At 38.3% G+C, this 19,663-nt stretch overlaps 1 protein-coding gene across 1 annotated transcript in view; it reads left to right on the plus strand.

The window, feature by feature from the left end:
* Window positions 1–19,663, plus strand: part of BBS9 (Bardet-Biedl syndrome 9) — a 453,794-nt gene that overhangs the window by 17,813 nt on the left and 416,318 nt on the right. The window contains exons 3-5 of the mRNA XM_047097119.1: window positions 8,845–8,995; window positions 11,374–11,438; window positions 18,476–18,589. Of these exons, the coding sequence (XP_046953075.1) occupies window positions 8,845–8,995; window positions 11,374–11,438; window positions 18,476–18,589 (330 nt within the window). The remainder of the gene's footprint in view (window positions 1–8,844; window positions 8,996–11,373; window positions 11,439–18,475; window positions 18,590–19,663) is intronic.

Genomic DNA, 19,663 nt, shown 5'->3' on the forward strand with positions numbered 1-19,663 from the left:
AAGTGAACTATCGAATTATGCCCTAATTTTTAAGGTAGTTTTCCTTATAAGTAATATTTAGGTAGCAGGCTAACAAGGCTAACAAAGATAGTTTTTACTTCTGTTTTGCTCTTTTTTTTTTTTTTTTTGATTTGTGTTGATTCTGTCATATTATTTGGAAGTAGAGCCACTAAAATATTTTAATTAATTAATTAATTTATTTTGAGAGAGAGAGAGAAAGGAGGCGGAGGGGCGAAAAGGGAGAGAGAGAATCCCTAGCAGGCTCCATGCTGTCAGCACAGAGCCAAACATGGGGCTCAATCCCACGAACTATGAGATTATGACCTGAGCCAGAATTAAAAGTCAGATACTTAACTGACTGAGCCACCCAGGTGTCCCAAAATATTTTTAATTTTGAAATTTTTTAGAAATTGTTTTCAAGGAAAATTATATTTTCTTTTTTTTTATTGTTTATTTATTTTCGAGAGACGAGACAGAGCACAAGTGGGAGGGGCAGAGAGAGAGAGAGACAGAGAGAGACAGAGAGACAGAGACATACATAATCGAAGCAGGCTCCAGGCTCCAGGCTCTGAGCATTTAGTACAGAGCCTGACGCAGAGCTCAATCTCACAAACCGCAAGATCATGACCCAAGCTGAAGCTGGACGCCCAACCGACTGAGCCACTCAGGAGCCCCAGAAAATTCTATTTTCTAAAAGTTGAATCTGAAAGCCATTCATACCAGAATGGAAAAATTTTTCTAGTTCTATTGGATGGTAGAAAAAATAATTAAATCATTACTTTCATTTTCATATTATGATACTGAAAACAACATTCTGTCTTATTCTTATATTGATTTGCTCCTCTTTGCATCTTCATATTTTTTGAAGCAGTCTTTAAAACATTTTAGTTCTATGTCATTGCTATTTGGAAATTGTATTATTATTTTTTTTTTAATTTTTTTTTTTTTTAGAGAGGGAGCGAGAGCATAAGCTGGGGAGAGGGGCAGAGGGAGATGGAGAGAATCTTAAGCAGACTCCATGCTGTATGGAACTTGACATGGGGCTCGATCCCATGATCATGGGATCATGGCCTGAGCTAAAATCAAGAGTCTGACGCTCAACCGGCTGAGCTACGCAGGTGCCCCTGTTTTAATGATTATAGTCATGAGCTTTTTCTTTTCTTTTTTGTGATCCAGATAGTCATTAGCTTTTTTTTTTTAATTTTTTTTTTCAACGTTTATTTATTTTTGGGACAGAGAGAGGCAGAGCATGAACGGGGGAGGGGCAGAGAGAGAGAGGGAGACACAGAATCGGAAACAGGCTCCAGGCTCTGAGCCATCAGCCCAGAGCCCGACGCGGGGCTCGAACTCACGGACCGCGAGATCGTGACCTGGCTGAAGTCGGCCGCTTAACCGACTGCGCCACCCAGGCGCCCCTAGTCATTAGCTTTTTAAAAAACAAACTTATTATAATCATTCTTTTGTTCAGTGTTTATAAATATTGTTCCCTTACATTTTTTTGTTATTTTATTTCCCTTTCCTGTAACAAAAACAATAGAATCTTGGGGACAAGGTGAAAGGAGAAAAAAAATTTTTTTTTAATTTACATTTTAGTTAACATACAGTGCAATATTTGTTTCAGGAGTAGAATTCAGTGATTCATCACTTATATACAACACCCAGTGCTCATCCCACTATGTGCCCTCTTTAATACCCATCACCCATCTAGCCCATATCCCACCTATCTCCCTCCACTAATCCTCAGTTTGTTCTCTGTCGTTAAGAGTCTTTTGTGGTTTGTTTCCCTCTCTCCTCCTTTTTTTCCCCCTGAAAGAAGAAAATTATATTGACAAAGAAGAATGGGAGGTACTAAGCTGTACTGAGCACCCAAATTATTTCTAAGGAAAATCTGGGCCCTGCCCTTCCACTGATAGGATATGGGAAAGTCTTCTACTCAGAGGGTGTTCTGAGAGTTTCCTCAAACATTATGAACCTTATCTCCTGCCTGTTTGTTAAAACTTATGATTCCTTTATTATTTGGCAGCATAGAATGCTGAGACTACAAAAATATATGCCATAGAGAACAATTTCAAACTCATTTATGCCCAAACTATCTGAAGCTCAACTTGGTTGGAAACTATCCTGATTGATTGTCTTAATAGGCTACTGTTCACTCATTTCTTTTAGAGCTCTTCACTGAGGTGCCACCAGTGGGTTACCAGTTACTAGTTTGCTTCTTCCCAATTTTTGGCCAGCTGTGAGCAGTTTCCTCTGTTTTCCCAAGGATACTATACAAAAATAATTTCCTGTGTGTGTCCCACATAGGAAAAAAAAATCTCCGATTATTATTTCTCAAAACTTGGACCACCAGCATTATCATATTCTGGGGGTGATTATTATATATGAAGATTTTCTATTTCACCTATATAAAATCCTATAAGGTCATGTTTCCTGGAGGGAGGTGGATTACAGGGGGGTGTAGGTATCTGCATTTTTTTTTTTAATTTTTTTTTCAACGTTTTTTTTATTTATTTTTGGGACAGAGAGAGACAGAGCATGAACGGGGGAGGGGCAGAGAGAGAGGGAGACACAGAATCGGAAACAGGCTCCAGGCTCCGAGCCATCAGCCCAGAGCCCGACGCGGGGCTCGAACTCGAGGACCGCGAGATCGTGACCTGGCTGAAGTTGGACGCTTAACCGACTGCGCCACCCAGGCGCCCCGGTATCTGCATTTTTGACAAGCTCCATTGTTGAATGGTGGTACACTACAGTTGAATAATTATTGTTGATCTTAGGGAGTGGAAGGTAGATGAGAGCAGTTTGGGACCTGCTCTGTTTGAGAAAGGAATGTCTAGTAGGCAGAATAGAGGTAGTGATTTTGAGGTGAGCCGTATGCTGGTTGTATTTGAAACCCTGGAAATGCATGAAAATGCACAGGGAAAGAAGGTGGAATAAGGGGGCAGGAACCTTAGGACCATAACCTTTAGCATACAAGCATTAAAGGGGGAGGTTTGGGAAGGGTAGATAGTAATAGATTCTGAGAAGGGCAGGCAGAGAGGAAGGAGAACCAGTTGGGCTGGTACCTGGGAGGCAAGGTTTAGTGACCTGAAGACTGAAGTTTCCATGCCATTTAGCAGCAAGTAGTTCATTAGTGTTCTTGGTGAGGGTGGATGAGTGGGCACAATGGTGACAAAATCTAGATTTGTAGTGAGAGAAGGAGTGGAAGGTGCGGAAGACTGCATGTTAATGGCTCTTTAAAGAAACTTAGCTGTGAAGAGAAGAAGGGAGGATAATAACTGGGGGGCAGCGTAGGGTAAGGAGAAGTGGGAAAAATTCAGTGTATGGCATGGAGGATATAATAGAGCAGGGACGGGACACCTGGCTGGCTCTGTAGGTGGAGTGTGTGATTCTTGATCTGGGGATTGTAGGTTTGAGCCCCACGTTGAGTGCAGAGATTACCTAAAAGTAAAATCTTAGGGGCGCCTGGGTGGCTCAAGTCGGTAAGCGTCTGACTTCGGCTCAGGTCATGATCTCGTGGTCTGTGAGTTCGAGCCCCGCGTCGGGCTCTGTGCTGACAGCTCAGAGCCTGGAGTCTGTTTCAGATTCTGTGTCTCCCTCTCTCTCTGACCCTCCCCGGTTCATGCTCTGTCTCTCTCTGTTTCAAAAATAAATAAACATTAAAAAAATTTTGTAAAAAAAATAAAATCTTAAAAAAAATAGAGCAGGAATTCAGAGAAGATAGAGATGGGATCAGGTGTGCAGAGGGAAGAGTTACCCTTAAACAGGTGTGAGCACTTTTTTTTCCACTGTGACAGAAGGCGAGAGGGTAAGAATGGATACAGATGAAGAGAAATTTGCAGGTCAGGTCAGGAAGTTGAAACAGTAATGACCCCTACTTTCTTTGGGGTGGTCAGAGAGTGAAAAGATGGTATTAGGCATCTTGAAATCATTGTAGGCAAAGCCAACTTGATATATAGAAGGATTCCTTCCTAAGTCTTGAGATCCCTGTTGAAATCGGACACCATGCATTTAAAGTGTTTTTCTTAATTCAAGATTCCGACTCGTGAGAGAGGTAGTGAGAGGCTGAGAGGGAGACTCTGAGTGGGTCAGCTTAGGTTTCATGCTGGCCTGTGGTCAGGCAGGAGAGTTAGTTTCCTGTAAGAATCCTGAGTAGAAAACATAGGGCTGACAGAAAAATAGCTACTATGTTTATCTTTTAGCTACTCAGCATTGATACCTCACCTGTGGCAGCTGTCCCTATATAACTGCAGAAGCGTGTGTTCCTACCCATCTGCAGTGGGAGATAAACCATGTGCACCTACTGCTTCAGAGACACTTTCAGGGAGCCCTGGCTCTGCAAAAGTCCAGGATCTTTGGGTGATATCCCTTTCTCCTGTCATTGAGTCATTACCATGTTCGGCCTTTAGACTAAGTGGTATGTATGTACAATCTGTTCAAAACCTATACGAAAAGAAGAGAAAGAAAAATTTTAAAAATTAAGATTAAGGAGTAGAAAAAATTGTATGGTAACTTAAAGAAGTCATAATGGGGAAATACCTTCTGTTTTGTGTCTGGTCACCAGGCTATGTAACTATGCTTTTTCTTTTCTTTCTTTCTTTTTTTTTTTTTTTTTAACTTTGACCAGCTTATTAGGGCTCTTGGTCTTGAGTGGAGATTAAGGAACTGGAGATTTGGTGTAGGCCTTCATTCCTGAGGGATCTAGAACACTAACTAATGCTCTCCTGAAGAGGATTGTAGTAGTTTCATTTATTGCTGCTCCCGATAGTATGGGTGAGGGTCCTTGGAGATTCCTGGGTTTCACTCAGATTTCTTTCAGTCCTATTTGGCTGTTAAGAGGTGATGAGGTAGTCCTGGTTCCTGCAGATTGGGTTGTGGCAGTACATTTAAAGATAAATGCCTTTTCTTGTCAGGTGAAAGCCATCTGTTTCTGTTGTTCTGTGTTTACTGGAAAGGAAAAAAATGCATTATCAAGATCTAGAACTGTATTCAAGCAGATGAGTCGTATCAGTTGGCTCCAAGAAAAGATAAGATGTGGAATAATAGAAGAAATTGGGATTGCCAATTTATACAGATCAACCCTAACTCTTTCTATAAGACCCATTAGACTTCAATATTGGCACATTTGGTTATAGAACATGGATGTGATGGGAATCACCACATGTGCATATTGAAGCTTTTTGGCATTGAATTTTGGAAACTACCCCAAATCAAGCCTAGGAGTGGTATTGCTTTTGATTTTCTCCCTAACTGGGAGATAGAGTTCCAGTGGTTTCCATAGAGCTGTCCCAATATAATATCCCTCATGTAAATGTTGGGGAACCAAATGGGTGTTCTACTGTTTTCTGTGGAAATAAATTTCTTTTATTTAAAATCTAAAAAATTTTAATGTTTATTTTTGAGAGAGACAGAGAGACAGAGAACAAGTGAGGGAGGGGCAGAGAGAGGGAGGGAGACACAGAATCTGAAGCAGGTTCCAGGCTTTGAACTGTCAGCACAGAGCCGGACGCAGGGCTCGAACTCATAAGCCATGAGGTCACGACCTCAGCCGAAGTCGGATGCTCAATCAACTGAGCCACCCAGGTGCCCGCAATACATATCATTTAAACTCTCAGAAACTGGGTGAGAGAAATCATAGGCTGGCTTTGCTCTCTCACTGGTTGAACTAAGTTAAAAAATTCATTTATTACCTAGTCTCCATAATTAGAAACAATAGTATATTTCTGGGCTTTGAGAGTTAGTAGTAACTTGAGCCAATATTCATCATTCTCACACAATTTAGGTATTTCCCTTCCCTCAGTGCACCTGAATAAATGACTATTGGTCCTGTAAGGAAGGATCTGAGGAAAATTTATATTAGGAATGTGTGGTGTTATAGCAACATCTATACACTGTGTTGTCTTTATTCAAGGGGCTGTGAATCTATAAATTGACTTAAGTGTGGAAATGAGTGAGATGCCATGACTGTCTATATGGTGGCTTGAGTTAGTCCTCTTTTTCATGGACCTAGAATATTTTTAGTTATAGATTTCAAAAAAAAGACTTGAGTTTAAATTTTTTTTCAACGTTTATTTATTTTGAGAGAGAGAGAGAGAGGCAGACAGAGCACGAGTGGGGTAGGGACAGAGAGAAAGGGAGACACAGAATCTGAAGCAGGCTCCAGGCTCTGAGCTGTCAGCACAGAGCCTGATGCGGGGCTTGAACCCACAAACCATGAGATCATGACCTGAACCGAAGTCGGATGCTTATCTGACTGAGCCACCAGGTGCCTCCCAAAAAACTTGAGTTTAATAAACATGTTATACGACATTCTTACAATTGAATACTACTTGGTAATAAAAAAAATAAGTGAACCACTGGGAAAAAAAGGGTTTTAATGAGTTGCCTATTCATTTCATTCCTGGGGATCCCATTAATCATAGTTAGAAATTAGACTATTACCAGAGATCTGGTTACTATAAAAGTCCTGCTGTTTTAATTATCATACTTACACCTTTTGATTTTAGGGGTTAAATTGTCGTTATGTGGGCTTTGCCATCCTGCCTTCCTTTTATCTCTGAAGATAGGGCTGTGTTGAAGTTGAATCTTGGTTATTTAGTGCGTGAAATAGGGATTAGGGCATGGTGGGATACATAGCAAGCTCAGTGGGGGAGTGTTTTAGAAAAGTTTGGAGGTTTAGGTATATCCAAGACTTTGCCAGTAACTCATTATGTAACATTGTAGTCACCCTCTTTCTGATGAATGTCTTTACTCTTTTTTTTTTTTTTTGAGGGAGGGGGAGAGAGAGAGAGAGAGAATGTATAAGTGGGGGAGAGAGGCAGAGGGAGAGGAGAATCTTAAGCAGGCTTCACACTCAGTGCATAGCCTGACTCGGGGCTCAATCCCATGACCCTGGGTCCTGACTTGAGCTGAAACCAAGAGTTGGACTCTCAAACTGACTGAGCCACCCAGGCATCCCTGTCTTTACTTTTATGCAGGAAACCTGAAGAGACTGTGAACTCACTTGTTACTGTAACTTAAAACCTATAGAAGCAATCCTTGAATTAGATTCTTAGTGGTTAAGCCCCACTGATGTAAGAAGTGAGAAATTCTTTCTGCAGCGTCCCAAGGACCCAGAGTTTTATTCTTTACATTGAGATGGAAATTTTGAGGTTTAAACTTATCATTCTCTTATTTTAACTTATCCAGTGCCTTTATAAAAGCCATCTTATATATGGTTTGGCATTCCTTCTTCCTGTTCAGTTGGCCTAGGCCAACAGCTATCCAGTCCACTAGAGCGCCACCTGCAATGGGCACAGAGTCTTAGATGCCCATTAACTGGAGGTGTTAACTTGATTGGCCATTCTGTCACTGTGTACAGTGTCTTTTAACCCTGTTTACAATGTGAACAGGAGTCTTACTGCTTTTGTGCCCCAACTCAGCTAAAGAGCCAATTTCCAAATATCCCTGTAGGAATCGATACCTGCAATTTATTCTCTGCTGCCAATTTTTAAAAATCTATTATTATTATTATTATTATTATTATTATTTTTTGGCCATAGGTTACAGGAAACAGCTATGGTAAATACAAATGAAAAGGGATTGGAGTAAGAGTGACATAGATCTTCCAAATGCAGGAGGAGTTGAATTGGCCAAGCCTTAGTGGGGGATGGGAACAGCATGGCTCTAGAGACTTTGTAGACCTCCAGGGGGCTGCCATCAGATCATCGAGCAGCAGATTCCTGGTGTCTCTATTCAGGATTGAAATTCCCAGGATAGTACCTCTCTCACTGGGTTATTATGAGGATTTAGTGAGTTAGTACATAAAAGAACTTACTTAGACCATTGCTTGGCACATAATAAACTCTCAGTAAATAAGTATATAGAACTCTTACTTTTAAGTAGATGAGAAAAAGTCAATATTCTATACTAATACAGCACTTTCAAAACCCAAAGTATTAGTTTCCTAGAGCTGCTATAACAAAGTACCACAAATTGAGTGGCTTAGAGCAACAGAAATTTATTCTCTGACAGTTTTTAGAGGCTAGAAGTCTGAAATCAAGGTGTTGAAAGGGCCATCCTATCCCTAAAGCCTCTGGGATCCCTCCTTGCCTCTTCCAGCTTCTGGTAGTCCTAGGCATTCTTTGGCTTGTGGATGTATCATTCTAATCTCTACCTCCATTGTCACATGATCATCTTCTGCTTGCATGTCTTCACAGGACATTCTTCTTCCCCCGCCATCTCTACTTCCTTTTCTTGTAAGAGAGTCCTGTTGCACACCTAATTGAGTGTGACCTCATCTTAACTTGATTACGTCTTCAAAGACCTAATTTCCAAATAAAGTCATGGATACTGAGGGTTAGGACTTCAATATATCTTTTTTGGGGGACACACTTCAACCCACAACACCTATCTTAACCATTTCTCCCTCTTGTGTCCAAGTGTAGACTTTGTTAATCAGAGCACTCTACCTAGTGAGGCCTCAGAATCCTTCTTACAACCAGCTGTAGAGTTGATACTCTATGATGAAATCAGTTTACAACCTTATACTAGTCTTTTGTAAAAGGACTTACTTTGACTGAGTTAAATTATAAACACTGACACCAAAGCAAGGCTTAGGAAAAACATGTAATATGTTAGTATGTGTGAATATTGGTGATATAAAAAAATTCTTTTTGAAAAACTATGTTATTAATATAAGTTCATTTTAATTACATCATCTGTTGGCAGATTGGCCATTGTATATGAAACAAGACTTGATTGTTTAATTTTTAAATTTCTTTTTTAGACATTAGAAAGTTTATTTCCAAAGAAATTTGTTGGTAATGTTTGTTTCTTCTTATATCTTTTAAAAAAATCTCTCCACAGATAAAATAATTGTGGGTAGCTTTATGGGATACCTAAGAATCTTTAACCCCCATCCTGTAAAAACAGGAGATGGTGCTCAAGCTGAAGATATGCTTCTAGAAGTGCATCTACGAGATCCAATACTACAAGTGGAAGTAGGAAAGTTTGTTTCGTAAGTACAGCCCACTAATCCTGGCATTTTATCTTACTTAGAGTGTCATTTCCCCACTGTGTCATTTTTGTGGATTCTTAAATGAAAGAAAGACCATCTATAAGTTAATATATTTTTTGGATATTTTTACCTGGGTGTGTGTTCCTCATGTACTGAACTTTTTTTTTTTTTTTAATATGGAAAACAGCACATTTAAGAGAATGATTTAGGAATTTTTTTTTTTTTATAGAAACAGACTAAGATCCCTGACACATCAGAGGTTTAAAGGAAAAGAGAGAAGCTTTTGAAAATAACCAAATAAAGAAAGTAATCACTTACTTAAAGCACTAATTGTACAGATTATATAAATGTCTGTTTAAATAATTAGACAAAGTAGCAGTTTGGTATTTGGTAAATAACTTTGAAGCTTTAAAGTCAATTAGTACTTATTTGGTGTAGAAAGGTCCTTAGTTTCTTTTATTTAATTTTTAAATTAAATTAGTTAATTTACTTTTGAGAGAGAGAGAACATGCGTGTGCACAAGTCGGGGAGGGGCAGACAGAGAGAGAGGGACAGGGGATCTGAAGCAGGCTCCATGCTAACAGCAGAAAGCCCAATACAGGACTTGAACTCATGAACTATGAGATCATGACCTGAACTGAAATCAGATGCTTAACCAAATGAGCAACCTACGTACCCCTATCTTTCCATTAAAAAAAAAAATAATGTTTATTTATTTTTGAGAGAGAGAGACAGAGCGTGAGCGAGGGAGGGGCAGAGAGAGAGGGAGACGCAGAATCCGAAGCAGTCTCCAGGCTCTGAGTTGTCAGCACAGAGCCCAAAGCAGGGCTCGAACCCACAAACAGCGAGATCATGACCTGAGCTGAAGTCAGACACTTAACCGACTGAGCCACTAGGCGCCCCTTTCTTTTCATTTTTTAAAAGAATGAAGTGCTGTTATGATCATTCTGTTCAGTAGTTCTAAGTAGGGCTGTTATCTACATGGTCACTTGTTGGAAGAGAGGTTAACATTCATGAGTGGATACTGAACTGGCATTAATTAACTGGTACTATTTCATTAATCTTATCTATACGATGTGATCTGTATTTAAAGATAAGGAAACTGGCTAGAACTCAGAGCTTTAGGTCACACAGCCTGGATTCAAGACCCAGGTCTATTGACTCCATACTCTATTACCTTTCCATGACATCATGTTCTTTTCCTGTGCATGGTAGAAAAATTGTTTTGAGTGTTCAGGGCAATAAAATTTTTTTGAAGTCAATATTGAGTATGCGATAATTGTATATATTTGCATTTTCTGGTAGTAGAGTGAATGGTGAGCATTTATATTCATTATAATGATATTTTTCAGGTATTATCTAATAGAATTTATATTTTGTAAATGAGAGACTAACACCCTGAAAGGTTAAATGATTACACGGATACCAAGGTGCAGAGTCAGGACCCCACTCCAGGTCTTCAGATTTCAATTATAGTTCTTTTAGTTTAGAACAAACAGAGTCTGTATCAGAGGTCATGCCTTGGAGGATTGCTTGCAGATGTGTTTTAAATTTAAAAGAGTTGCTGATATTTAAGAACCAGGGATTTCACATAAAATCCCTGCTTTCTTGCTTTTCTTGGGGAAAAAAAAAAGTGGAGATTTGGCCACAAGCCCAGAACTGAGTGGTGGGTGCTTCCTTTAGTCAGGCCCCACTCTGCAATGGACCACACCATTTACACTCTTCACTCATTTCCATCTACTGACCTGACCCTTGAAGACTGGATTTAGGATTTCTAGACTGTATTATGTCTTGGAAACTAGTTGATAGGGGCTGAGAAGTATATTGGTGACAGTGGCAGTTTAGTCCAAACTGACATATTTTCAGTGCCTTTAATAAAATTTCTGAGCTGGAAGTGACTTATACCATTTACTGATAATGATTAGCATTCTGTAGTGCTTTATACTTTACAAGGTACTATCACGTGATTTCATTTCATTTAATTGAAATGTCTTATTTTCCAGGATGGGAAACAGGTTCAGAAAGATTAACTTACTTGCCCAAGGTCACAGGTTAGTTAGCCAGAGAGACAGGTCCAGAACTTGGATCTCTGTATTATGAGAGAGCACTTATGAAGCGGCCTCTGCTTCTACTTTTTCTTGGAGGCTCTATTGGCTTCAACTGAAGGAAGTTCCATGAGGCAGAGTCCTTGAGCCTCTGGGGTTGCCAAAGTGGTGTTTGTTGTTACATTTATTTTTCAGTTTCTAAAATTATCTAGTAAGTTTTTAGTTAACTGATTATAGACTGTGGTTATAATCTCTTTTTAAAAGTATTTTGTATCTTTTTGGGTTACATCTGAAGTTAACATTTAAACTTTTAAAACTTTTCCTATTTTTCAGAGGTACTGAAATGCTTCATTTGGCTGTGTTGCATTCTAGAAAACTTTGTGTCTACTCTGTCTCAGGTAAGAAACATGTTTTTCTAATGTAGAATTTGTATTAAAAATGGCTTCTTAATATAAGAATAGATGCTTGTTTATGTTCACTTGCTAGAGAACACAAAACATTTGGTTGAAGATTTTCTTATCTGGGTTAACATTCATTTATTTTTTCAGGTACTTAGGCTATTGCCTTTTTTTTTTTTTTTAATTTCTAGTAGAAGGTTCCTTATAATCTCCTTCCCAGGAATTGTGTCCAGGATTGCCTATGACTATTGGGGCCAATTCTGTATACTTAGGACACTTGAGTGTTTTAAAAGACTTTTGTTTATTTTTTTATTTAAGTATAGTTGGAGCTCAATGTTACATCAGTTTCAGGTGTACAGCATAGTGATTTCACTTCTCTGTATGTTATGCTATGCTCATCACAAGTGTAGCTACCACCTGTCACCATACAATGCTATTACAAGATCATTGACTATATTCCTTATGCTGTACCTTTTATCCAGGACACTTGAGTCTTAAGAAATGTTCAATAGCAACAACAAACTTCATTAGGTGCTGAGTCATAATGGTTTAAATTACCTTTTCTTTGGTGAACCTCAAGTGTTGTCTCTTTACACTTCAAATTTCTTGGCTTTTGGTTGTTTTTACTCAGCCTGACCTGAAGGCACTTATTTGAGGCTTAATCAGATTTCATTCCTTAACATTTTTCTGTGGGCACAAGTATGATAGTTAATTGTAGTTTGGTTTTAGCACTTTGATTCTTATTAAATACGAAAGGTAACTTTAAAAAATTTTGTTTTAGTTATTAGATAAATTTTAGTTCAAGCTGAGTTACTTTAATAGATATCAATATTGGGGAAATTTTTTATTGGCACAATAAAGCTAAGTCTCTATGGGTCTATTCCTTATACAAGAAGTGTTCTTTGTAGTTTGCTGTAAAATTTAGCTTTAGGATTTGGATTTTTCACACTCATTCTCTTTATTTGGGCTTTATTTATATTTTGCATTTAATTTGAGTAATGATTTATATTTATTGTCACTGAGCTGGATATTCTTTTTTTTTTCTGGGTTATTATTATTATTACTATTGTTTTGGTTTCAGGAGTAGAATTCAGTGATTCATTACTTACGTACAACACCCAGTGCTCATCACAACAAGTACCCCCTTTAGCCCACCACCCATCTAGCCCATCTCCCACCCACCTCCCTCTGTCAACCCTCAGCTTGTTCTCCGTCATTAATAAGAGTATCTCTTATGGTTTGTTTCCCTCTTTTCTCTCCCCCCCATGTGTTCATTTGTTTTGTTTCTTAAATTCCACATATGAGTGAAATCATATGGTATTTGTCTTTCTCTGACTGATTTATTTTGCTTAGCATAAGACATTCTAGCTCCATCCACGTGGTTGCAAATGGCAAGATTTCATTCTTTTTGATGGCTGAGTATAATATTGCATTGTGTGTGTGTGTGTGTGTGTGTGTGTGTGTGTGTGTGTATACATATATACCACATCTTCTTTATCCATTCATCAGTTGATGGACATTTGGGCTCTTTCCATAGTTTGGCTATTGTTGATAGCACTGCTAGAGACGTTGGGGTGCATCTACCCCTTCAAATCTGTATTTTTGTATCCTTTGGGTAAATACCTGATAGTGTAATTGCTGGATCATACGTTCTATTTTTAATTTCTTGAGGAACCTCCATACGGTTCTCTAGAGTGGCTGAACCAGTTTGCGTTCCCACCAACAGTGCAAGAGGGTTTCCCTTTCTCTCCATCCTTGCCAACACCTGTTGTTTCTTGTGTTGCATATTTTGCCATTCTGACAGGTGTGAGGTGGTATCTCACTGTGGTTTTGATTTGTATTTCCCTGATGATGAGTGATGTTGACCATCTTTTCATGTGTCTGTTAGCCATCTGAATGTCTTCTTTGGAAAACTGTCTATTCATGTGTTCTGCCTATTTCTAAATTGTATTATTTGTTTTTTGGGTGTTGAGTTTGATAAGTTCTTTATAGATTTTGAATACTAATCCTTTATCAGATATGTCTATGTCATTTGCACATATCTTCTCCCATTCTGTAGGCTGCCTTTTAGTTTTGTTGATTATTTCCTTCACTGTGCAGAAGCTTTTTATCTTGATGAAGTCCTAATAGTTCATGTTTGTTTTTGTTTCCTTTGCTTTCAGTGACATGTCTGATAAGAAGTTGCTATGGCTAAGGTCAAAGAGATTGCTGCCTATGTTCTCCTCTAGAATTTTGATGATTTCCTGTCTCGCATTTAGGTTATTCATCCATTTTGAATTTATTTTTGTGTATGGTATAAGGAAGTGGTCCAGTTTCATTGTTCTGCATGTTGCTGTCCAGTTTTCTCAACACTATTTGTTGAAGAGATTGTCTTTTTTCCCATTGGATATTCTTTATTGCTTTGTTGAAGCATAGTTGACTATATAGTTGTAGATCCATTTCTGGGTTTTCTATTCTGTTCCACTGATCTATGTGTCTGTTTTTGTGCTACAAAAACAGTAGTATACTGTCTTGATGACTACAGCTATGTAATGTAGCTTGAAATCCAGAATTGTGATGCTTCCAGTTTTGTTTTTCTTTTTCAGGATTGCTTTGGCTATTTGGTGTCTTTTGAGGTTCCATATAAATTTTAGGATTGTTCTAGCTCTGTGAAAAATGCTGGTGGTGTTTTGATAAGGATTGCTGAGCTGGATATCCTAAAGCAGTGTCTTTTTGGGGTTGAAGGTCTGTTAGCTTTCTAAGGCAAGCTTGATAACCTGGCCTATGGTGTATGGTAGGCATATGTTGACTGCACAAGTGAACTAATTTCTGGGTGGGGCTGAGGTAATTGGTAGTGGCTCTTTATTACTCTGTTATTTTTCTTCTTCCTTCTTTTTTTTCCCCTCTGTTACCACTATCATTTTCTTTTCCACTTTTTTGTTTACATCAAAAGCCCAATATAGTACCTCTCTGTGTCATTGGTAAACCGCTCCCATTGGTTTCATGGTAACAGATGTTGTTCTTCCTAGTGATAGGGCAAATATTTAGTTTTCCAGAGTAAATGGAGAAGATGTGATATAGGTTACTTTATTACATGAATCTAGTTATTTCTCCGTTAACTGTGAGGTGATACTATTAACTGAGTTACACAGGACATGGAACAGAGGAAGTTGCACGCAATTATCCCTGAATACTTCCTGGGGAATTGGTCCCTTCTGAAGGCTCTAAGAAGGCAGGAGAGGGAAGGATCCTACAAACTAAAAATTGGGTAAGACTCTTGGTCTTCTCTGGTCCCATTTGAACGATGGCTCAGAAAGTCAGAAGCTTTTGAGTTTCCCTGGGGTGTAAGGCATAGATTAGTGATAAAATGTGTGTTCATCAAAAAGGCCTGCTTAAAGAAACTGACATGTTTGGTCACAACTTGTTTATGAGACATTGGTATTTTCCTTCAAATTAGTGTTGAAAATGAAAGTTATTTGTCATGGGAATGGTGATTTTTATTGCTCTTTTATTCTTTGTATTCATTTACAAACTTTGTATACTCTAGGGACAAGGAGTTCTCCAAACAACGTTCCCTTATGCCCCATCTCACTTCCCTTTTCTGTCTCTCATTTCTTCAGTCTCTTATTATATTCGGAAGCTGACAGTTTGTGTATTTTTTCTGACTTGGCTTAAATTGAGAAGCAGAGAAGTTAATGTTTTTGTTCTCCTGAATATGTTTCTTGAAGTTCCAGACTGAATTTTTATTTAGATTTTACTGTAACAGGGGAAGCATAAACATTTTTTAGTTTAAGTAAAACCACTGCTGTCAACAGATGAAAGTGTTAGCTGACTTGACATGCTCATTCTCAACTGTCTCTTCCCCACATATTTCTTGTTTTCTTTCATGTGCTGTGTGCTTCTAAAAAAGATTTGAGGCAAACTAGGGGAGACCTTCTGGACACACCAAACAACCTTAATAGTCAGAGGCTGCTGTGCTGACTTCTTTTTGGAGGGTGATATGTCATCAAATGCATGCTTAATGTAGAGAAATACCAAGGTCTTGCTGAGCTGAAGTTAGCCCATCTTATCATACTTTGGTAAAGGAAAAGCATCACATAGCCTCTCAGATTCCTTTCTGATGGGCTTCAGTTTCTAAATAAATGGTTACAGATGTGTGAGCTTAAGTCATCCTGATGATGTCCTCTTAAATATTCTTTTCCAAATATTGTGTACTTCTTTTTTTTTTTTAAGGTTTTTTTTTTTTTTAATGTTTAATTATTTTTGAGTGAGAAAGAGAGCATGAGCGGAGCAGAGAGAGAGGGAGACACAGATCCGAAGCAGCCTCCAGGCTCTGAGCTGTCAGCACAGAGCCCGATGTGGGGCTCGAATCCATGAACCATGAGATCATGACCTGAGCCAAAGTTGGACACTTAACCGACTGAGCCACCCAGGCGCCCCCAAATGTTGTGTACTTCTCATCAAGTAATTGCTAAGCATTTGACGTATTTATAGAATTTTAATGTTTGCTGTGATTGAAAAAAAAATGTGGTTTTTTACTTTTGATAGGCTTCTATAATCTGATTATTTAACACAGTGAACCTTTTAATTGTCTCTGTAACGGCTTTTATTTCATTTAACTTCATTAGATTCCTTGGCAGTTATCTAAAATTGCACCGAAAACTGTAGTTGGTGGCCTTTGATTTTTCCAGAGAATTTTTTGTTTAAATCAAATCTTCTTTAAACAAGGCCAACCGCATCAATGTTCTGATACTCATTTAGTTTCTAATTGCTGAAACTTTATGTTAATTTTAGCTGTAAGTAGACTATAGATACTATACTCAGTCTGTATATCCCAGAACAAAGCCTGTGTAAGTTATTTTAATCTTGTATCATTGATACTTCTCTAGAAAAAAGTGGTCAGAAATTTTAGATTTTTCAGATACTACCTTTATTTCAAAGTAGTATCTAAGGAAGATAAATTGTCTTTTGTTCTCCATAGTTGCACTATTAAGTTTGAGAGTGCTATTACCTGAAAATTGAAAATTACCAATGCCTTTGCAGCTTTTTCAGAACACAAATCCTAGTGTCATTTCATGCCAAGTTTGTGAAGTATTGACTGCTGACCCCTGTGTTCACTGACCGTCAGCTAGTAGGCATGTGTAAGTGCATTTCTTACTCAGAGGGGTTGATCTGGTTTTAGGTATAGGATGAAATTTGTAATTTCTGTAGAGACAAACCAAATGTTTCTAGGAACTTCTGTTTCTGGTTTCTTGGAGGCTAGACCTCTTCTTAGGTTGGGGCTGTGAGTTATTTAGTGTGTATGTTTTTCTTTTTCTTTGGCCCATGTGGTTGTGATTACCCCTCAGTTTCCCTGGACCTTACTGATTTTGCTGCCATTTAGATTCCACAAAGCTTTCATCTCCTATCAGGGTTAGCTGGCAAATTTGAGTCTTTTTCTTTCTTTCTTATTCTGTTGGTTTGTTAGGTCTGTTGTTACCATTCTCAGGGGCATAGATCTGAGTAGAAGTGATTTTTCTCCATGAAATCCTCCCTTATTCGTTTTCTCTTTCAACCCTTCACCTTCCAAATGAAGAAGAAGCCAGGTTGAGAAAGGTGGAGGTGGAAATGATGTTTTTGATGGCTGGTTTATTTAGGGAAATTGTCATTAGCTTACCAAATTTTTTGAAAGTTTGAAAGTTGTGAAATGATGGACAACTAAGTACCAGGATATATAGTGCTAACTCTAATAAAGACTTAGTTTGAGTACTTTGTCCTTTATCAGCTGTGTGATTTGGGGGGAAATTTCTCAAACTGTTTTTGAACTTAGTGTGCCTGACTTCTAAAATGGAAATAGAAATATTTTGGTACTTACAACCTCCATGTACATTGGTAAATCCTTTTGGGCAAGAACAAATAAATGCTCATGTATAAATATGTATGCACATATGTACATACAGACATTCTTAGATTGTTTTACTGATCTAGTATCCAGTTTGGGGACTGCTTTATATTTAAAATTTTTCTTTAAATTTTCCATTTTTGAATGAAAGACAAAGATGCTTCTTAATGGAAACAGTTGCATTCTGAATCTTTTTTCTTTCTATCACCTCTTTTAACTGTAATGTTCTTGCCTGATTACTGGGGTATAGCTCCAACTGTAAACTACTCTAGAAAACCTAACAACCAGAGTGTAAAATATGGATAAAGAATCTTTTCTTTTTTTTTTTTTTTAATGTTTATTTATCTTTGAGACAGAGAGAGAGACAGAGCATGAACAGGGGAGGGGCAGAGAGAGAGGGAGACACAGAATCTGAAACAGGCTCCAGGCTCCGAGCTGTCAGCACAGAGCCCAACGCGGGGCTCGAACTCACGGACTGTGAGATCATGACCTGAGCTGAAGTCGGACGCTTAACCGACCAAGCCACCCAGGCGCCCCTAAAGAATCTTTTCAAACTTGGAAAGAAACAGAGAGTGAATATAGCACATATGATCTATTAAATGCAGAGAAAGTATTTCTCTTTGTTTTGAAGGAGATTCTTCACAGTCTTCAAATAAAACATATTATCCTATTTACTTGTTAAGGCAAACTTAGAATATCTCTTCATTAAATTAGAATATACTGTACTAGGGGCTTGAGTATTTTGAGAGTTTGGACAGGAAACTGAATTGCTTGAAAGTGTGGGGAATTTTTTCTAAGACACTTTGAATCATGACTTTGCTCTATTGTTTAAGTATAAGGAACTTAACCTCATTTATTTTGGAACTGAAATTGGATGGTTTTGTTTTTATTTAAATAATTATACTTTACTCAGATAAAATGGAAATAGATAATAAATGTCATCCATGGTAGTATTTCATCTAATGATGTAATCTAGCCAAGACTTAAATTGTTTTAACTGTGCTGGCACTCTATATCATCAGTGTGCTAATTGTTTGTAATACATATTGTTTTAGTGCTTTTTCATTTTAAATTTCACTGAAATTGAATTACTTAGAGATGGTATAGAGGATGAGAGGAAATTAATACTTTTAATGTAAACAAATAACAAAGCAATTCTTTAATTTTTCCTCCTTAGGAACCTTGGGTAATGTGGAACATGGGAACCAATATCAGATCAAATTAATGTATGAACATAATCTTCAGAGAACAGCCTGCAATATGACTTATGGATCATTTGGTGGTGTAAAAGGTAATTTGCATTAGTCTTGAGTATGCTATTGCAAGTACCAGATTTTGGGTTTTGGCCATATAAAAATGGAGGATCACGAGGTATGAAATCTCAGTTAAACATATTTTATCGAAACCCCTATATTCAAATAGTCAAGCAAAATAACGAAGAAAGAAAACGTTAAACAACAAATGTGTTTGATTTTCACATAGTCATTTTTGTATGGTCTACAGAGATATTTCTAAAAGTGTCTTTTCATCAAATTTTGTCTTCATATCCTGAGCTGACTGAAATTGAGGTTTTTTGGGTAAACTGTGTGATTGCCTCTCTCAGTGGAAGAAGGGTTAATCTCACTGATAGAGTCCCTCTCCTACTTGTGATAGGCAGGGTGAAGCTGCAGAAAGAACACTCTCCCCACCTCACCCACCTCCAGGGCCACAACCAGGGTTGTGCTGGTGGTTGTGCTGGTTGTGCACGAGGGCACCTGGACTAAGGATAAGTGGAGACTGAAATGCAGACCTGATCCTGCTCATCAAGCCATGTGCCTTGGCCAGGAATAAACCTCTCCAGAGGAGGGGTGCCTTTTTAAATTTCACAACAGCATTATATTTACCAGTGAGGTTGGGTTCCTCCCACCTTGGGGGTATCTTTTTCTAAGTAGCATGCAGCCACGTACAGCCTGCCCACCCTAATCCCAGAACTTCCTGAGTTACTAGGGCTTGATGCTTGCTTGGGTACACTGTTACTGTTGGCACGGGAGGGTTTTTATTTACCACCTAGCTCCTCTCACTTCACTGTGACAAGGTCATAGAGAAGCTGCTGGTACTGGAGTGAGGACAGGAAACCAGGTAGTGACACTTACCTGTGTGGTTTTGTGTGTGTATGTGTGTGTGGCACATGTGGAACATGAACTAGGGATTTCATAATATTTTAGCTCTTTCTGAGCTCATATTTTTTATGAGTTTATTGTTTAATCATTGTATTAAAAATGATCTGTGTTAGATCTGTCTTTAGTGATGTGAAAAAAACAACTATTTTGGAAGTATCCTTCATTTGTGTGAATTCAATTCTTTTCATACATAGAGGTAAAGGTGA

The sequence above is a fragment of the Lynx rufus genome, unplaced genomic scaffold, assembly GCF_022079265.1.
Source record: "Lynx rufus isolate CCGP_SWC_20201006 ecotype Redwood Valley unplaced genomic scaffold, mLynRuf1.p SCAF_4, whole genome shotgun sequence".
Taxonomy (NCBI): domain Eukaryota; kingdom Metazoa; phylum Chordata; class Mammalia; order Carnivora; family Felidae; genus Lynx; species Lynx rufus.